General features: G+C 32.7%; 1 protein-coding gene across 1 annotated transcript; it reads left to right on the forward strand.

The window, feature by feature from the left end:
* Window positions 1-723: 723 nt before the first annotated feature.
* LOC132716980 (uncharacterized) lies at window positions 724-6,737 on the forward strand. The gene is made up of 3 exons (XM_060700327.1): window positions 724-867; window positions 2,232-2,354; window positions 6,083-6,737. The coding sequence occupies exons 2-3, from the start codon at window positions 2,234-2,236 to the stop codon at window positions 6,682-6,684; spliced, it is 723 nt and encodes a 240-aa protein (XP_060556310.1). The 5' UTR covers window positions 724-867; window positions 2,232-2,233; the 3' UTR covers window positions 6,685-6,737.
* The last annotated feature ends 15,926 nt before the right edge of the window (window positions 6,738-22,663 follow it).

Genomic DNA, 22,663 nt, shown 5'->3' on the forward strand with positions numbered 1-22,663 from the left:
TAAAATTTTAACAGGTAATATATCCACATATATCACTCCAAAACCAAAATAACATATAATATAAAAGTACAACCTGAAAAAAAAACCTAAAGAGTCAACATTTACACAAATGACATTTCACACAAGTTTATTTTTGTAATCTATGTCAAACTATATACACAAATAGTTAAAGCTGAATAAAAAATGCTTTTAATCGGAATGAAATCGACATATATACACACAAAAAGCTTGAAATTAAGTTATATGATTAGTGTTAACTGATCGGCTGATAAGACAAACAAACTTTATCTGTCATCAATTATAAACAATTGATTTATTTTGTAATTTATACTTGACTCAAAAATAATTTATCAAATAACGAAAAAATCATTATCAAAATAAGTATAATAAACATACTTCTACAATATATTATATTCATTAATGATATTTGCGTCATAATTTAATTATAACAAAATATTGATGATAAAAACACTATATATATGAACCACGTCTACTTTGCCTTTAATTACTATAAAACATCAGTTCGACGAAACCACTTTCGCACCTCTTCATAAATTAAGTTCGCCGGACCGGTAGTTCGACGAAACAACCATAATGTTGTTTACTCCCTATCGGTACAATCAGGTACGTATGTTAATATACGTACCTGGTACAATCACCGCTTATGTGATGACATGCCCATCAATTAACTAAATTAGGCATATCTTACTCGTGTGTCCGGTTACAGCTACTTATCATAATTAATATCCGGCTATGTTTTGTTGACTAATTACCGTCTAATTACCGTTATCCTACAGATCTATTGTTATATAAAGTTATATAAAGAGTCGCCAGATCGACATAATCATAAGGAATACGGCTGTAGCAGTAAGTTTGTTTGTTTGTTTTTTTTGTTCTTCTTCACACAAAAACAACTTTAAAAAATAGTAAACACTGTAATTAAATGAATGACATCCATATTTCTATTCATTACATATATAAGTTGTAATTTAATTTTAATTGCGCATATCTCAATTTTTCATAGATTTATTAGGGCATCGTTTAAGCATAACGGTAAATATGTAAATTAATGCGAATACGTCTTGTGCAAGTTAAAAATTCATTACTTTCTTCTAATTTGTTGCAACAAAAAGTAATATATGATTCCAATACTTTAACCATGTTGAAGATAAATACCATTCATAATCCGGTGCTTGGGAGCGTACGAGATGTTTTCACAGTTCACTTATCTTCTGTAATTCTTGTTTACATTGTTCTCGTGTAAAATCTACTTTTTCGGCCGAAGGCCGTCTAATTTCACCTTGGCTTCCGCTTAAATTAACAGTAAAGAAATGAATTTAGGCAGAATTTTCATTGGTCATTTTAACACTAATAGCCTGTTCGATTGATACTTCAGAAGAGCTTCCGTTATAGGTAGAGGGCGATGGAAGAAGTGTTGGAAAAAGATATAAATTAGAATAAATATAAAAACACAATAATGATATTTTAACAGCTTTTCAATAAATATATGAAATTAAATATGACAGATCGCCTTTTTGATACTTTTTTCTTTTGCGTTCGATTGGGTTTCTCTTCTAAGCTGTTCTAGTCATTATATATTCTCTTCTTGAACCGGGCATAAGACGATTGAAACGAACTTTCGACTAATTTTCAGTTGCAAAATTCTCCGTGGAATTAGTGTACAGTATCTTCTAAATCTTTGTTTTATTATAAATTCCTATTCAAATCAAATTCCGTTTTGATTAAAATCAAATAATGTAAGTAATATTGTTCAAATCTAAGATGACAATTAATGGGTAAAAATGAACTGAAATAAATCTATTGAGGACGAATAAAATGTTTTGTCTGTGGTTAGCATCGTTAGTAGTAGCTTATCCTATGCAAGTTAACAAGTTTGACTTCGGCTGAGTATCTTTATGAAGATACTTCTTGTCAGTACGGTAGCCAAGTCTACATTCTTTAGATTTATCTCGAAAGGAAAGACTTACCTGGATATGATTGCATTATAATATTGTAGCAGCCGTATGCGCTTATTATTTTCATAATTTGATTTACTTATTTTGGTTCGTTACTTGTTTCCACCGTAAATTCGGCGTTACATTTGCACAATTTTGCTTTTTTCGCAATCCTATGATACAGGGATATACAGACATGTGATCGGGTAAAATAAAACATCATTTGCCCGATTGATTATTTGTAGTGGTGATATCAAAATCTGGTATTATTTACAGATATGATTTGGTCAGTTCTGTTCTTCGTTGTTGGTGGTCTCAACGCTCATCGAGTGACTATCGTCAACCGCTGCTCACATACTGTATGGGTGGGAATACTTGGAAGCAACCTTATAGACCAAGGTATTGTTTACATGTTGATAACATAACTTTACCACTTGCATTGTGCTAATTAAGACTGCCCCTGTTCTATCATAACATGAAAGTAAGGGATTGCTCAAGCATATTTTTGTGCATGTTCAGTACGCAGGCATTTCTGATTAATTAAAATGTCGACATCTTAAAGATAAAAGTTTGTTTTTTAAATGTGGCCAGGTAGGTTTTTTATTCATAACTTATTTATTACTCAACCGATTTTGATCAAAGAAGGCGCAGAGTATCCGTAATTATATCAGCTTTCCACGGTAAATCAAAATTTTGAAAACCCCTGAACGGTTTTTAAGAACATTCGAGTACAGTTTTCTTTTCATAGCCTGAACCGAGGGGAACGGTGCACACTCATTTGTCATAAGAAGCGATTTCTAGCAAGTCATATGTTTTTTGTCACTATTTCATAGAAAAATACATGTTAGAGCTGATAGATTTACAAGATAAAATGTATCGAGTGAATGTAGTGATGTTTTAGCATACTTTCTTAAAGTTATGTTGAAATGGTACGGAACACACTGTTATTTCAAAAGATACGGTACACACACAATTTCTGTCTTTGAAATAATTCTAAAATAAAATATATGAAAATTTAATTTAAGATATAATGTGAGTCATTTTTTTTCATAGTTATACATTTTATTTATGTAAACAAGAACCCTGGGACCTGTTTTGCAATGTATCATTATGCTTACTTTAAATGTTAATATGTATGTTTGCATTATATTTCAAGAGATCACGCTTAACATTTACAACTTCCATGTAATTGTCCTGTTTAAAATCACCTAGGGTATGTTAAACACTTCGATCTTCACCACTTCACAGAATCATGTAATTGCGTTTAAAATGATTGTTCTGTAGGAAAAATGTTGTTACAATTGCTGTGTTTATTGTTGTTGTTGTCGTTTTTTTATTTCTTTTAGTTTAAGCCTTGTGAAGTGTAAGATAGGTCTTTTTGCTTCATCTTGAAAAAATAAAACAAGGTCATGACCTAAATCGCTGAAAAGTATCATTACTTGATAACATTATATATGTTTATATTTTGTTAATAATAAGTACTAGGTATAATTTTGCAATATCTTGGTTATGTTTAATTAAATCAAAGCACAGAAGGCGCTGAATTTGTTTGCGTCTCAGAATGTCAAAAAGATGAAGGTTGCGAGATTATTTGTAATGTGCCACCAATGCTGTTTCCATTGTTTTAAGTGTAGTTAATTGGCTATAAGGCTAATTGCAACACTGATATTCAATTCAATGTTTATTTGGCTTAATCAATAATAATAATGATAATGATAATAATAATACAACAAAAACATGAGTTGCCTTAACTGGGATTTGAACTCAGAGCATCTCTCTTTCTAAACCAGCGTGTAACCCCTCGACCACGGGGAAGTCATAAGATAACAGTCTGATGAAAACCATATTCTAAAGTAGGGTTTGTAACCCTTATTAATTTCGTTTAACACTGATGTAAATTATCATGGAGCTTAATATTACATGTATATCTGTAAAGAATTACACAATATTTGAAATCTTCGACCAATTTGGAACTACTTTTTCTTCCCCCGAGAATGCGTAATCTCCCCTTAATTTTTCGGCGTTAGAGTATTTATAAAGGGAAGTAACCGCTTCGAGGAGTTCGGACTACTTTCTGATTTTGCATATAGGATATCAGAGTAAAAAAATTCGCTACCATTATTTGTTTGGTCTGACGACCCAAACAAATAAAAATGTAGTTGCCATGGCTTAAATTTTTATGTTTAAAGACATGAAGCTTTAAAAATAACTTTTAATTCAGGTAATATATGTCATTTTTGGTTTAGTTTCACGTCTCACCAAAACTGACATGATCATGTGGCGACTTTCCAGTTTTACAAGTGCCCCTTTGGGTTTAAATAAAGGTACGAACGAACCTGAGTAGAACGACCGACGTTCTGTACGGTAGTTAGAAAACTTTCTCACATGAAAAATCGAAACATCGAAGTCACTTGTGGTCTCGTACCTTCTTCATGTAGTATATAAAACAGAACGCAGCCTCCAAAATCCATAGCCATTGATTGACAAATTGGTATTATTACAAAATAGAGAAAATAAGAATCCCCAAAGAAAGCCCAACACGGCAAAATTGAAAATAAATATCATTTTATTTTTAACACAAATACGCAAGCACACATATCCATCAACTCATATTTTTTTAATGAAATTTGGTCATTGACAATAAGTTTCGTGAGATATTGATAACTACAATGAAAAAAGAAACTAAGAAAGTCCAGGATAGGCATAATTTTACCAAAATTTCTTACATGTATATGTAACAAGGTTACCTTGTATAATCTACATTACGTTATATAACAGGCCTTGTTCCCGTATGGATTCTTCAAATTATCCGGCTTTTAATTTTGATTGCACGTATAACTGCGGAATATCTGTGTCCATATGTAGATAATTTGATAATTTAAATACATGCAGTTAGTTTGGGACCTTGGCAGATGATGCATACCAAATATCATGTGGCAGAAAAAATACTTTAAACTTTCTGTGATTTAAAAAATCCACTTGCATCAAAACCAGCGTTTTTCCTCCAAATTCGATTATTTAAACAACATTGTGCAAGGAACATGTATTTCCAACTTACTCCTAACTTCTTGTTGATTTTTATATTCATACTAAGTTTAGACAGTCATTTATATATTCGAACAAATAAATTGAATGAAAGAATAATCGCACATAACAGATGTCCATGTATTTCACAATTCGTTTTATAATCCGAAAAAGTATACTAGATAATTATTTCAAATGAGAAACAAAGCAGAACATTAATTTTGAATGTCTTCCGTATCCCTCCCTAAAATATTAACATCTTATAGCCAAATATTAATTGCGCAACATTTAAAATCGAATTTTGCGCGTCGTACTCTCAAAGTGTTCTTTTATTTTTTTTAATAATCCTGTTTACATCAAACTGTAAGCATAATGCTACATTGCTAAACAGGTCACAGGGTTCTCGTTTAAATTAAAAAATGTATAACTATGAAAAAAATCACTCACATTATAATTTAGATTAAATTTTCATATATTTTATTTTACAATTATTTCAAAGACAAAATTGTGTGTGAACCGTATCTTTTGAAATAACAGTGTGCTCTGTACCATTGCAATATAACTTTATGAAAATATGCTAAAACATCACTGCATTCACTCGATACATTGGACATAAAAATATATCAGATTTAACATGTATTTTTCTATGAAATAGTTACAAAAAACATATGACTTGCTAGAAATCGCTTCTTATGACAAATGAGTGTGTACCGTTCCCCTCGGCCCAGGCTATGAGAAGAAAACTGTGCTCGAATGTTCTCAAAAACCATTCAGGGGTTTTCAGAATTTTGATATACCGTGGAAAGCTGATATAATTACGGGTACCCTGCGCCTTATCTGATCAAAATCGGTTGAGTAATAAATAAGTTATAAATAAAAAACCTACCTGAATCGGGTGAAAAATCGGCGTGCTCCGTACCCGAAAAGTCACTTGGTATGGCCACATTGTTTTTGCATCAATAATGAATAATCACACCAAACTTGATATGGGCCGACATTTTCACCAAAAAAGCGTAAATTTTTACATTTCATTCAGTTAGACTGGGAAGAAGAACATTTATTTTGGATCTTGAAAAATATTCTTTATTTTGTTGCAAACATAGGTGGATATACGCTCAATGCTGGTGCTTCAAGAACATCTTCATTACCTCCTCACTGGTCTGGACGATTCTGGGGAAAAACAGGGTGCCATTCTAATAGATGCGAGACCGGAGATTGCGGCGGTGGTAAAATCCAGTGCAACGGAGCAGGCGGTGTACCCCCTGCCACGCTTGCTGAAATAACGTTTGACGCGGGCTCGCAGAATATACAAGACTTTTATGATGTCAGTCTCGTTGATGGATTCAATCTACAAATGTCAATGAGGCCAACTGGCGGCTACATATCTGGAAGTGGACACTACTATTGTTCTCGCGCAGGTTGCAACACCGATTTGAACCAAAGATGTCCGCGTGAACTGCAAGTTAATGGTACAGGGGGAGTCGTAGCTTGCAAAAGTGCTTGTCTGGCATTCAACCGTGATGATTATTGCTGCAGAGGAGCCCATAACGTGCCCCAGACATGTCCACCTTCTAGCTATTCTAAAATATTCAAATCGGCATGCCCGGAATCCTATAGTTATGCATATGACGACCAGACCAGCACCTTCACCTGCAATAACAAATCTCCAGGATCAACTTCATATGAAATTACATTCTGTGGTTAAAATGACTTTAATGATCTTAAATTATTTTGTGTAAAAATAAAAATTAGCAGCAATTAAGCGTCTGTTTTAGACATTTTAAGCTCAACTTTCTAGTGCAGTTATTGCATTCATCTACATTTCGTTAATATTTGGTGTGTAGTTTCACATTTCAACAACCATTTGAAGTTTTCTTAATTGTCACAGTCAACGACTTTGGCACTGATTAATTAATATTGAAATATTAACGGCACTACCCCTAACCGTGTGATTATTACGCCGCCGCGTAATAATCACACGCGTGGTAATATTACCACGCGCGTGATAATTACGCGACACCGGTAAGCTACTCAAGCAGGGCTACCGCTATTATAAATAACGTAAATATTTTACGAAATTTTACAACCGTAACTTTGATTCAATAGTGATCTAAAAATATTTCTGCGACAAGGGATTAGCCAGCCTGATTTTTACGGGGATGTTGTTCACAAACTTCGTAAGATCTTGGGTCATTGTAATTTTTCTGTTGTCTTTACTAAAATAAGTAAACAGTTTATTATTAGGGGTTATGATCCTACTATTTTAAGACATACCACATGCTTAGTGTTTTACCAATTGACAGTTTGACGCTACGCTTTCCTCTTTTGATTTCATCTGACAGACCAAGTGAGAGACTCTATGGTGGACAGCGGGGACTGAATTGCCTTAATGTTCGTCTTCTGTCTTGCTTCGTCGGGCCCTTGTTTTCTTTGTTTGTTTGGATTTTACGGAACGTCAACACATAATAGGCTTAAAATGTTATGTTAAACATGCTTGACAGTAAAATTTTCATTTCAAGCTACACAGAAAGGGGCATTGTCATTCGTGAGGAGATAAGAGTTGGTAATTTTAGTGTGTCCTATTTGGCATCGAAGAAGAACTGTTTGATCCTGGCGGTTTGACAGAGATAGAGATAGTGACACATCAAGAGATGGGTTTATATCGTAAAGTTTATTAAAAACGGCATTGTCCCAATTTGCTTTCCATTCAGATGATACGAGTTTATTTATAGCCGGTCTAAAATCACAAGTAGATAACAATAAGTCAGTTTTTTGAAGATTTAATGCTTGTTTAGCTAAAACATTTTTGTATTTCCTCGTATACCTAAATGACTCGGAATCCAATATAATTTAACAGATTTTGCTTATCATGAAATCTTTAAAGAATATTCCTTATCATGATATTGTCATATTTTATATTTTAAATGGATATTTAAACAGAAAGCGAGTCAGAAAATATCACAAATTTATCATGGGTATGCTGTTCTATGTATGACAATGCTTAATATATAGCTTTTGCTTCAGCAGTAAAAATTGATGCATTATCTGCTAACCTCATACTTGATGTATAATTATTTTCAAACACAGCCGCACCTACTTTGCAACCTTCTTTTGAACTGTCCGTATGAATATGTATAAAATCTTCATGATCTTCCTTAATTGCTAGAAACTTCTCTTTGAAATGTTCAGGTGAATTTGATGACTTTTTTATATTTAAAAGGTTAATATTTATTTTCGGGGAATTATATGTCCAAGGTGGAACATCCTCATCGTCATTTTGAAGGATACTGTCTGGATTAATTTTAAGTTTATCTAAATCATCTTTTAAACGAAGGCCTAATGTAGAGTGTGTTTAAGGTTTGGGTACATCTTCCTTCACGCTACAATTAAAACTTTGCTTTTGTCATTGTTCTTAACATGGTAGGGATGGGTGGATGATTGTGGAAAATGTAACATTCTTTATTTCTCTCTATTTTAAGTGCACTTTGATTTAACATTCTTGTCTTTTCCCCGCTTTGAAGTATGGAAACAACATATTGCTGTATGGCTCCGCACATAGCCGACTGGTTCCCATCTTTAAAGCAGCGCATTTTGCACACGGCAAAGCTGGGGCCACGTTTGAATTAATGGAAAGATTTTGTAAATGGAGTAGAACGGCGATAATCTTTATGTTTATTTCGGCTGTTGCGTTGTTTATATTACCGTTGAAGTTTAAAATTGACCATCATCGTGAAGAATTATATCTTCTGTGTCGATGGACCAAAGGGTTATGTGAAAATATTGGAAATGGAATAAAATACATGGTGATGTTGACGGTAAGTGTGCGGATTTTTTCCGGCGAACATTTTTATCATGTGTATTATTATAGACGTTGAAATTTGAAATTTTTTCAAAACGGCTTATATTAAGTTTTTTATATAAATGATCAGTACATGTTCTGGGATTGACAAATATACAGTTTATTTGGATTTTAAAGGCGTTTAAGCTCCACACCCCAAGTGTCTGTGACATTTTCAAGTTTGAATCTTGCCAGTATACTTACACCCTGAAACAACACGTTGCTGTAGCCTGAAAAAATGAGGGAGGGTATTGAGAAGAAGCTCGGTCAGAATATTTGCTTGGACTTAGTTAAGTGTTTAAAATATCTGATTTCCACTTGCAACCTTTGCTGCACAATCCTCAGTCTCTGCTGTTCTATATACAGTCGTTTTCCCTCAGTTACTAGTCTTGCAGTTTCTATTTTAAATTTTTACCTTTCAATAGTAATCACGTCAGTTTCATAGGAACTTTCAGCATTTGCATTTCTTCTTGGTTTACGTTTTGTTACGACCATTTCTTCCTGCTTTAACACACTGTTCGCGGAATTCAAAAGATTACATACAATGTAATTCAATCGTTAATAACTAACGAGTAAGGAACGAACGATTGCTTAAATATCGCTTTCGAGATACCCGCGCTAGTCTCTCGTTCATCAACCTTCCGTCAATCGTCAGCACGTTCGTAAACGCAAATATAACGATAGCTTCGAGATACTAACCCCAGATCAGTATAATAATTTTTTTATTGACGTGAATGTACTGTAACCGTCTGAAATGAATCATCGTATTTAACAATTATTTTAGTCGTTTCTTTGCTATTTTTCGGAAATTTGAGCCATTTACAGGACAAAAAAAGAATTTAATTAATTTGACCTTGACAGTAAATGTCAATTTAAGGGCTAGTTCACATTTAAATTATTCAATGTGCTTTTTAGTTTGGTGGCAAGTCTTGTTTTGTCTACGTTTAAATCTAATCTTATCTCATAAATAACAAAGTTGTGACAATTTAACCAAAATTCAATAATTTGACCTTGACAGTAAAGGTCATGGTCAAAGTCAGTTCAAACGTATAAGGTTTTGTCAAAAATGTTGATTTGTCAAAGTATGAAGATAATCAATTTATTAATTACCAAGTTGCAGTCAATATAAGCAAAAATCTGTGAAAATCCAATACTTCAAAAACAAGGTCATAAAAGAGTCGAGGTCAATTTGAGTTTGAGCTACCCTATAGAATGTTCTGTTATAATATGAAGTTAATTAATTCAATAAATACAAATGTATAGCCAGTTACAGCACAAAAACGTCTACAATTTAGAATAAGGCAGTTTGAATTTAATACAAGTGTTCATTGTCTGAGACCCTGCGTTGGTTGTTTTTGTTGAGGTGTTGCCTAGCCTTCGTTTTTCATAATTAAAATATCATTATGTACATGTTTGGCCGGGTTGCACAGGTTCAAACTCGGGTTATATGGTGAATGTCGGGCGCGGGCGAGGAAAAAGATTCGTAACAGTTTTCTCAGCAAATACTTATCACAGCCTCTTTATATTTGACACAGATCATTAACACGGGGTCCAATACCGGGGATTCGATTTCAGGTCTATCGCACATCCTTTCCTGATCATAGACTTAGTTAAATTTTCAACATTAATGGTCAGTGGTAGGAAATGTTCGTAACAGTTTTCTCAGCAACAAATTATCACAGTATCTTTATATTTGGCATACATCATAAACATGTGATCCCATACCTTGAGATTTGATTTCAGATCTGTCGCTCATTAATTTCCTATTTACCGACTTAGATAAATTTTAGACATTATTGGTCAATGGTAAAAGTTTTTCGTAAATCGCAGCCAAGTGACTAGGTGAGCTGTTGTGATCTGTCCGTAAACTTTTACTTTAAACGACATCTCATAAACTGTTAAGCTTATTTCATCCAAACTTCACAGGAATGTTTCTTTGGTGGTCACTTTTAAAGATTGTTCAAAGAATTTAATTCCATGCAGAACTCTGATTGCCATGGCAACCGTAAGTTTGTTTGTTTGTTTGGATTTTACGGCACGTTAACACATAAATGGCCGTACGTGCCGAATGCTATAATAGGCTTAAAATATTATGTAAAACTCTGCAAATGACAACAAAAAAGAGCCAATTAGATCCTAATATACAACTTTATCTCTTTCAAATAATCGATGATGTTTTTTGATGGAATTGTATTAAAGAGGTCTTTGAGTGAATTTACATTATAAAATCTATTACGGGCCTGTGAAAAATCAGGACATTCCAGAAGAAAATGCTTGACAGTAAAATTTTCATTGCAAGCTAAACAGAAAGGGGCATTGTCATTCGTGAGGAGATAAGAGTGGGTAACTTTAGTTCGGCATCGAAGAAGAACTGTTTGATCATGGAGGTTTGAGAAAGACAGAGATGGTGACACATCAAGAGATGGGTTTATATCATGAAGTTTATTAAAGACGGCATTGTCCCTATTTGCTTTCCATTCAGATGAAACGAGTTTATTTATAGTCGTTCTAAAATCACAAGCAGGTAACAATAAGTCAGTTTTTTTGAAAATTTAATGAGTGTTTAGCTAAAGCATCTACTTTTTCATTTCCTCGTATACCTACATGACTTGGAATCCCATATAATTTAACAGATTTTGTTTTAAGTATATCATGAAATCGTAAAAGACGTTTCTTTATCATGATATTGTCAGATTTTTTTTATTTTTAATGGATATTAAAACAGAAAGCGAGTCAGAAAATATCACAAATTTGTAAGAAAAAGTTAAAAAGTCTTCTTTTAAAAATCCTTATAGATAGAGCTTAGATATTTAGCATGAAGCATATTCTTCGTTCAAATAAAAGCCCTTTGGTTAAAATTGGCCCCGCCCCGGGGGATCATTGATTTTATGTAAATCATTAAGGAAAGAAGAAGGTATAAAAACTTTTTTTCAGAAATCCGGAAACGGACACATATATCATAGTAGATCTCTTTGTAAAATCAAAGCAGAAAATGTACAACAGATGTGATAATGAAAAAATATCGAACCTTTAACAGCGTACAGTTATTTTATCGCACCAAAACCAGCGTACACTTAACTATTTTGACCAGTTTTCTCAGCAACAACTTATCACAGCCTCTTTATATTTGGCATTCAGTATAAACATGTGATCCTATACCTTGAGATTTGATTTCATGCTTAAAAAATCTTCTTTAAAAAACATGGAGCTGGAGCATACTAGATATTAAGCATAAAAAATCTTCTAATGGATGTCTACCAAGTCTGTTCAAATAAAAGCCCTGGGGTCAAAATTGGCCTCGCCCTGGGGGTCATTGATTTTCCTTATATGTATTTAGAAAAAAACCAAATGGCTAGAGCTTAGATATTAAGCATTAAACATCTTCTAGTGAGTGTCTACCACTTTTTGTTCAAATAAAAGCCTTTGGCTCAAAATTGACCTCGCCGGGGAGGGGGATCCTTGATTTTCCTTATATGTATATAGGAAAAACAAAAAATCACATGCACTTTTTCAGATACAAATATGAACTTTGTGATATCAGTTTAAAATTTAGATTTCACATCTGCTTTTGTTTATATTAGTTTGCCATATTACTTGTTCCTTGTCATGGAGAGTTTATATATTCAGGTGAGCGATTTCAGGACCATCATGGCCCTCTCGTATTATTAAAGAACGTAGCGGTTATTATTTTTTTCTTCTTCTTTGCATACCTCGGCTAATTTCTTGGAGAAATATGTTCATAACACTGTAATAAAGACACTTATTTCTTTTACGGTTTCTTGGAACGGGATTCGAACCCAGAAAATCGTAAGCGAGCATCTAACCACTAGACCACAGCCCTTGAATATATCAAATAAAAACAACATAGAAGCTTATTCATGAATATCTTTCAATTTAAAGGTTTGTATACCTTAATGTTACCCTTAATGTGTTTCCATTTTCCTTTTCTAGATAGTCTGAAACTCTAGAAAATTCATTTTATATCTTCGCCATATAATCTAGACGACACAGGAAAATGATTGTTTTCTTCCAAAGTCCGTTATACATGTAAAGCTCTAATCCATCACTTTTCTCTGATGCAAGAATTCACCACAAATTGATGCCAATAATTTTCTTTGTGATAAAAATGGAAAAGTGTGCCAATAACTTACAATTGTGTGCAATTTATTACGAATCAATCTCCCGAAAATTCCAATTGTTGTACATCAGAACTGCTTTTATTACAAAGAAGAAAGGAAAGGATAAACATTTATCGCCAATAACTATTTTGAAAACAATTTTCATTGCATTGATATTCTTTTTTAAGAATTTTAAATCAATATAAGCTGCGTTTACTGGTTAAGAAAGAAAAAAGTTGTTTTTTAATAATATTTTCACAAACTTAAAAAAGATACTTGAAAAGGCAAATTTTGGATGGGAACTATCAAAGTGGACGTATTATAAATATTTGGCTTAATAATATGTTAATTGACAATAATACTTGTTTTAAGTGATCATTGTTTACAAAGTATATACGCAGTTACATCTATTCATTTCTCATATTTTTTTTTACTATATAAGTTCTATTTTTAACTACCTTAATCATCATAAGTACAAATATGGTTACGTGAATGTGGTGTTTTAGACCTCAATACATAGGGGTGCAGCCTGCGGCACCAACAATATTCATAGTGTGGCCGACAAACAGATCATCCAACGGACCAACCGACAATAAAATCTTCCTCTTATTTATTGTATATCAGTGAAATGAAATTTATATTCCACTGTTTCAAACAGTGAAAATATCGATTTGATTTTTCACTGGTACAGAACTACAATCAAGTGTAAAAATATCAATTTTGAATAAAAGGATATTCCATGCAAAATTTACTTCAGTAGAAATTTAAATGTAACATAACGTTTAACCAATTCAAACAAATAAACATTCAATCCCGATAGATAGAAAGAAAGTATGCTTGTTTCAGTGTAAGATCAATACAATTAAATTGCGACTACTATCATTTACATTTTTACTCGTGGCTGTGCCCCACGTGAATATTTTTAATTAAAGTGTTATTTCGGTGAAATCTATTTCGATCTTACACTGAAAAAATAAACAACAAATATCCTCTATATACTTTCCTAAAACTTCATTTACAGCGGTAAAATTAACTGTGTTCTAACAGACTTGGTGGGACTGATACGTGTTCTTGGGACCAAGTTTCATTTATTAATTATTATTATTATATATTCAAGTTTCATTTTATTAAAATGTTTGAAGCTGGTACAAGCTGCAGTTTTTCAGACCTAATGTGAGAACACAAGTTTAAATGTTAGTACTTCCTAAAGACATCATTTTCCACGTCATCGAACTCTAGTAAGGAGACATCAACTGTATCTTGTTTTCTGGCCATAGCATAAAGATTATCTTTTATAGACAAGTAGTACAAAATAATGCCGACTCTCCACTGTTAAACACTACAGTGAAAGAGTTATTTTGACAATGTCATATCTTTAACTGTAAAATACATCAGTGCCCTTTCTGATTTGAAAAAAGTTATGGATTTGAATTACTGTTTCACCACTGTCTTCAATCACTTCATTTTCTTCTTCATTAGGCACAAAGTTCTTGACTTTTCCAACAATTTCAGTGGTGCAGACGTACGTTGAAACTAATATCGTTACATTCGTGTAAACAAACGATCAACTAAGTGCTGCATGTGTTGATGTTCAAATCTTATATTCTGTATCACTTGTGGCAAATTCTTTGTCATTCCTTCAGGAAAACTGATCTAAAAATAAACAATTGATGCTGCTAGCTAGGATCAAGACAACTACAAGAGCTGTTTCAGGACGACACTCTTGACTATTCAAAGGGTTGTTAGTAAATCAGTGAATAGGATTGTGTGCCTATTGGTTTATGTATAGGAATAAGTGTTCATTTAATACATGAATGGGCATAATCTATTAACAAGTATACATATTTCAAAGGCACATATGTGAAAGAAAATTCTGAAACCAAAAAAGTAAATTCAGTCAACAGTGAAGATTTCTTATAAAAGTTTCATTTCAATATAAACAATCCATACTGAGACATGGTCTGTAAGCTGTTGCAAGCAAAACTTTAACCAACTTATTAAGTCGAAAAAGGGCAGTCTTTTTTTCAATGACTTCTATAGTATAGATACTTATAGGAAATTTCAATTCAATGCAATCATTGGATTCTGAGATATGGCTTTTTGAAGTGTTGCACGCAAACCTTTAACCTACGTTGAAAAGGGGCATTTGTTTCAAGTAAATATAGAGAACAATTATCTAACTTTTTACTTCAGTTAGACTTATGGTACAAATTAGCATGTATAACAATGTTAAACTCTTAATTTCTATTTGAATAAAGGCATGTTGTCTTAACCTGTTTATGTGTGAAATAAAGGATTTTTGTTTTATTAAATATAACTCCAAGAAAGTTTGCTCCATTAACAACAGAATTTTTTGAACTGCACATGTTAAGTTCAGGGTCATTATATAAAAATGAACAGTGTTTGTTTCTTTTACTTTAAACAAATCTCTTGAGTAATGTCCAAACATGTTTGCATGAAACGTGTGATGTTTTTTCTCCAAAATATGATATTAACTAAAATATATTTCACTAGATAATGCACACAAATTGAATGATTTGCTTAGAACAAACTGAGTAATTCGAAGTACATGATGTGCAAGTTCTAAGCGTCAGGCCCTAGGAATTTGTTATATCAGCAAACTTGTCAAAAGAAGTAAGTTCTGCTCTGACTCTTGTTAATATTTGAGAAAATACGTCAAGAGTCCTCTCGTTTATTTATTCTTCAAAATATTTAAAAACGCCTCACATGATATTCATTATACTGACGTGACTTCATGTCTAATAACATAATCATGTGAATGTTCCCGGTGACATAATACCTTTGTTTTCCACAAAAAGCGTCTACTGAGGCAAGAAAAAAATTAAAACACATGTTTTCTATGAAACACGTAGAGGTGAAATTTTCTGATTACGTATGTAATTGTTAAAGACAATACATCTCTTTGTCCGCAGACGATATTAATCACCTTGATTGAATAAGAGCTTATAAGCAGCAGTCTGTATCTATCACTGCTGCGTTCAATTGTACATTACATAAATGTCCTTCATTTCGCACAAGGTGTGAGAACAGGAGGTTTATTAATCTTTGAGACTGAAGAAACACGACGAAGGAACAAATGTGCATACTGGAGACATAACTTGCAGACAACCGTTCATTTGCAGTCTAAATCAAAATGTATTACTTTGCTTTAGTCTTACTTGATACAAATTTTACATTTGTAGCGGTACAAGTTTTATTTCTTACTGTTTAAAGAGACTCTGCAAACAAATGATTTTTCATTTACCGTTTTACAAACCTATTTCCGCATTAACGCATTTCAATTGTTAAAATATGCAGTCCGGATTGTAACGCAAAACTTGTAATGAGAATAACATATAAATAATTACATATTTCATTTGAACAATTCAAGACTTTCAAATGTAATTGTTTTGCTTTAATGCTTTATTCTTCACCAACATTACTGTACGTACTAAATAATAATAACTTAACCCCATATAATACTTGAAACCTGTCTCTGTTACTGGACAATCAGGGCAAAAATAAAATACATGAATAATTATAATTTCAATTGTTTTACTTATTTTTCCCTCGCTAATATCCACACAGGCGTATTTTGGAATTTACACTCGCATAAAAAAAGAACACTACGGATACAGAAATAAAACGCCTTAACCACTGCGCCGATAAGCAGTGCAACGTTACTGAATTTAGCTATGTGTGAGAACGCTTCTCCTTTAACACTATTCTAAAAATAGATCGCCATTGGGTCACATAATAAGAATATGTGACGCAGTGGTGATCTATTTTTATGCTGACTTTAGACAAGGTTTACACGTAAGAAATTTTATACTATACATTTGTAAGAGGTAAACAAGTTAAAAATTGAAATTAGTGTTAAAAGGAAAGACGCAACTAAACACTGTGCTTATGGTACTTGTAGAAGTGACTTAAGATACCCTGACAGGCAAGAAATCGAATGATTCTGCAAATAAAAGGACACAGGAGAAAAGCAATCGCTCAACCAAAAAAAAAGGTTATTAAAGAATTAACAATAATTATATTCACCATAGTTTACCGATTAAATATCTTTGTATCATTTTTTTTAAACATACGTAACATCTCATTCGTCACTGGGACTTACATTCTTATTATTTGACATGGGATATTACAATAGTTAAAAACAAAACTCAATATTTTTAATTTTGTCGTTTTGTATTCATTTTACTTCTAAGTATTTTATTACTTTGAAAAAGTCGCATTATTTACTCCGGAATGATGTTATAATATATTTCAGATCGTAGTAATTATAATTGCTTTACTTATTTTACCCTCGCTATTATCCGCACAGACGTATTTTCGAATTTACACTCGCATTAAAAAAGATACACTACGAATACAGAGATAAAACGTCTAAAACACTGCGCTAAAAAGCAGTGCGACGTTACTGAATTTAACAATGTGTAAGAACGCTTCCCCTTCAACACTATTCTAGAAATATATCATCATTGCGTCACATGTGCTGACTTTAGACAAACGATTTATGTATTTGTTTACAGCAATAGTTTAAAAAAAAATATACTATACATTTGTAAGAGGAAAACAAGTTAAGAATCGAATTTAGTGTTAAAAGGAAAGACACAACTAAACACTGTGCTTATGGTACTTGTAGAAGTGACTTGAGATACTCTGACAGGAAAGAAATGGAACGAGTTCCTCAAAATAAAAGGACGCCGGAGAAATGCACTTGCTCGACCAAAAAAGTTATTAAAGAAATAACTATTATTTTATACACCATAATTTAACGATTAATTTAGGGACCAAACATATTTATGGTAGTCTAGTATATGATCGAAAATCAATATACTACAATCACATTTTGCTACTTTTGTTATAAATCATCTCACATGCATCACAACACATTCTTCAGGTAATATTTGACTTATTCCTTTCCATTTAACCTATTCCTTCGCAGCCATTTTACGCTTGCGTAAAATCTTGCTTGTTTCTCCATTTTGATGCATCATATTGCAATTAATATCCTTGCTAGACAAAGCCGATCCTTACTATTTCTTGTACTTACTATCTACAGAATATAAAAGATTGACTTTGTCTGGCTTTAATCATTGTAGTTTTTGTAACTTAATATAATAGAATTATGTTAATTAATTGCTGTGATATAGACAAATAACTAACCTTTCTGTCCTAAACTGCCAATAGTTCCCTATTTTCTGTGTTTATTTTTACGGAAATAATTGTCGAAATTGAATTAATTCAAGCCAAAGAAATGGGCGCAATGGAAATGGGTTAAGATTTTTTTTATGACAAAATAAGAATTGGGTAAAGTTAGAAGTCTTCATTTTGTATTCAGAATTGAAGGTATTTCAGAGTTTTTTCATAATGAATTTCCCTTTTCCTTCCTGTCTGCGAATTTTAGAATATCAATGATACGTCAAGGAAAAAGGTAGAAATTGTTAGTAGTAGTAAAATTGACTTTTATGTGTCACAATAAGACAAATACCTGGCAATCAAATTGAGACTTGCTCAAGAATTCAGTATATTTTACAAATTGAAGGAACGCAAACGGCAAGATAAAAATTATTTCATGCTCGGTACGTGTGACTACGTTGTCAAGTGCAAACTACCTACAAAGCTTCTAGCATGGACTAAGTAAAAAAATGTTTACACTTGATTTTCAAACATTCATAAGCATTTATACGGTAGTGATCATAAACAGTCAATGTTTTGTGTAATGCAATAAAAAAACGAGGTAAGTCTTCAGGTAAACATACGCGTATGTCATAACAAGAACACAATAAGCAAAACTTCAAAAAAGATTTTTGGAAAATAAAGAATCAGAAGTGAACATGTGTGTCACAGACAGGTTTTTAATAACAAATAAACACATGTAACATGTCCTAATGGTGACTCAACAGTATCCAAGCCATTTGTATTCGACAAGAAAAGAATCAAATTGGTGGAATTGAAATATCACACTTAGCAATCTTAGGAAAATGAAATACTTAAAAATATATTTTAGTTAATGAAATCAATGCAATCCGGTTTGTAAAGAAATTCGTTGTTTATCTTGATTCATTTTCAATATACATTTTGTACCCCTTTAATTTTCAATGTCCTTTACAGTTTCCAAAAAGTTACTCATTGGCTATATACCCGATCACATCCTTATTTCTTAGGGGTTTTTTTGCTGAGGTTAAAGGTGTCTTTAATTATTATTCTTTTATTTAATTCCGCCAATTGTTTTCTCGTTGGGGATCATATGCCGCTTTTCGTGGAATGGCACTTCTGTGTCACATTGGAGGTTCCATGATAACCGCCGTATAAACACATCTGCAGACGTTTCTAAATTCAAAATTTCACCATTTTTGTGTTAAAATATTGAATTCTACTTAAGCCAGTGCTAGAGGGCGTGGGCAGTAACTTTCAACTTTCCAGTACCGTCCATAAACAGGCTTATTCAAACCGAGCCTGCAACATTTTCATATATGCCGTGTTGGGCTTTCTTTAGGGATTCTGTTTTTCTCTATTTTAAGGTAATGCATATTATATCAAGATTGAGCAATTTAGCTAGATTACTCCTGATAACTAGGTAAAATTAAAGAATTGTAGATGCACTTTTGCATTTTATAAGCTGCCAAGTAACTACATAGCCATTAAACTACAGTTAAGGCAGACAAGTGAGAGAAAATGTCACATATGACAGAAAGTCGATTATCATTATAACGAAATGAGCAGTTATATGTAGATATTAACAGTTAAACCAATGACTGTTTGAAGTGCCTGATTAGTGAATTCTTGAAAATGATAACTGAACTATTTAGTTTTCAGCATCTGTAAAACAGTCACATCCACAAATATTCCATTGGTGTACAACTTTGTGACAAAATTCCATCGGAAACTCTCAGAAGCTATCAATCCCATTTAATTTAAATAAAATCAAGATGTGTCATTTATCTTCATAAAATTTGAGTTGAATAGTTCGGCCTTGTCTGATTTTAAAACTGTCATTACTTGCAAAAGACATTCGAAGGAGTAATTATTACTAACTAAAGTGATGTTAGAATAGCCATTAAGGGAGGAACTACCAATCGTCCTATCAGATTATGTGTTTCTGTAAGGCCATTTGGTATCAAATTTGAGACGGAAATAAATTTATTCTAGTCGCAAAAAGGGCAGGGTGAGAAATATAGGAAATTGACTTAATTGAAAGAGATGACAAGTGGAAACTTGATCAAGTTCTCAAAGTTATTCTGTTGACAAGTATTTTTAAGGATTATAAAGGAAGATTATGCATAAAATATGGTTCATATACTGCAATTCCTATCACTTATCTTCATCTTTATGGATATCAATAATAATTTAGGAGTTATTCTTTGGACAAGCATTTTAAAGTATTATTAAAAGTAACTAATTCATTAGTTAATCAAGATTTATTAACAGCTCTATGACGCAACAATTCTGTGAAGTTTAATCAAATCACTTAATTACTTTTCATGATATTGTCTGGCAAGATTGTGATAGATGGACAAATTACAGTTAGAGTGTATTTGCTCCACCATACGGGAACATAATTATATAGATTACTTAAAATTAATTAAATACACATACTATCGTATAAATTGAGTGAATAAAACTTCAATCGCAACTTTCAATATTTCAAAAAGCTGTGTCTCTGAAACAGGCAGCTGTAGCACAAGCTTTCCCATGGAGAGCAGTCAACAAATCTGTATAGGTCTCCTCTCGAAGATGAATCCAAGATACACTTGTGCTGGAATCTGTGCTTCTAAATATCGTTCTTGGGAAATGCTTCGCTAAAGATGTCCATTCTTCAAGCCGACTTCCTTTATCCCTCAAGCATCTGTCACTTACACCTAAATAAGAATATAACAAGAAATGTCAAAATGACACACACCTTGTACGTGTAGTAAGAGTAAGAAGCCGGCTGGGTCCATGGAGAGGAGAAAATTACATCACAAAGAGGGCAAATGGGAAAATTAGAAACAGTTACAACAGTTCACTTAATGTGAATTTTGAAACAATACCATTATCTTTCTATGTCCCTCTTAGTCTCACTGATGATAAAATGGATCTTGAAAAAAAAGAAGCTATTTTCCAAAAACTTCACATTTAAACAGTTAAATGTATGGTTCAATGCCAAATATCTTATATAATTCAGTAACTTTACTTTTAAAAAGACGTTTAACGCATTTCCATTTTTACTGGCTTTATATAACATTTCTGGTACATATTTTATTTACATACAGACGAACATGGTTTTAACTAAACTTGTATAAGATTTTTTGGGGTAGGCAGGATATTTTCCCAGATGTGTTGTGACTCTGGTACTGTGACAGTTTCTGTCTAGTCACACTTATTGTTCATAAATAAATCCCAAAGTTAAGAAAATATAATCAAGATTCAATCATTTAACGGCCAATGTCACTTATATTCCACATGTCTGCTTGGTCATAAGTGTTGTTTTATCCACGTATGAATCGAATTCGTAAATAAAAAACAAAATTATGACAACTTAACCAAATTCAATACTTTGACCTTGAGGTTTATTGTCATTTAAACCTAAAGTTCACGGTCAGTACAACCTTTAAGAATGTCTTGTCCAAAAGGATGTTTTATCCAAGGAAGAAAATAATCCATTGATTAATAACCAAGTTACAGTCAATTATAGCAATATTAAGTAAAAATTAAATCATTTGACCTTCAAGGTCAAGGTCTTACATGAGTAAAGGGCAGCTTGTTTGATAAACATGAAGGTCCTGACCTTAAAGAACTTTATCTAAACACGAAGTTAATCAATTTATATGTGACAAAGTTATAGCCAGTTACGGAAAATATTAGAGAATTTAATTAATTTGACCTTAAAAGTCACAGCGGCCTTACATGTAAGAATGGTTTCCGCTCATTACCTTGAAAACTTGTTATCGCAGTCTTCATATTTTATATATTGATTGGTCAGAACGGGGTCACTAGCTGAAAGGTTAAGGCCTTTTTATAATTCACATATTGATTGGTTATAACTAGTAGGTCATTTTTTTCTATAGCTGAAAACTTTAATGTACCAATTTGTTGCAAGTTTATATAACAAAATTAACAATAGTCAAGGGCTAGAAAGGGAGCATAAGTGTCCTTCGACATTTCCTGTTCTAAATTATTTCTGAGTTGGCCATGACAGACAAATGACAATAACGCTCAATGTTCGAGATCAATTGTCTCAAAAAATTAACGCCCTGCCCTAGGATCGAACCAACGACCCCTGTATAACTAATCCAATGCTCTCCATATTGATCTTAACAGAAAGAGGCTTCAGTTATTAATACCTATTAATAACTTAGGTCAATATGGACATCTTCGGGCCATCATCGCATACATGGCATAATGATGGGCATTATCGCAAAATAGCGAGCAGCCACCAAGTATTAACCTCTAAATAAAAGTTGTAAACAAACACACTGGTTTTATTTTCATAGTTCAAATGAAATAAAGAAAACGAAATCCCTTAAAGAAAAAAAAACCCCTTAATTTTAATCTTAACACCAACCATATCTAAAGCTTTTGGAACCGATTAAAACGGAACAAAATTTCTTCTTTTTGACGTTCAAGCGCTAGTTCCGCACTATTGGGTACCTTCCACTTGCCTTAAATTGAAAACGAGGTTGGTGACCTAAAATTTGTTTTCATTAAAACGTTCATAAGCTCACGCAAAGTTGAAA

Source organism: Ruditapes philippinarum, unplaced genomic scaffold (genome assembly GCF_026571515.1).
Source record: "Ruditapes philippinarum isolate M1 unplaced genomic scaffold, ASM2657151v2 ctg3284_1_1_1_1, whole genome shotgun sequence".
Taxonomy (NCBI): Eukaryota; Metazoa; Mollusca; class Bivalvia; order Venerida; family Veneridae; genus Ruditapes; species Ruditapes philippinarum.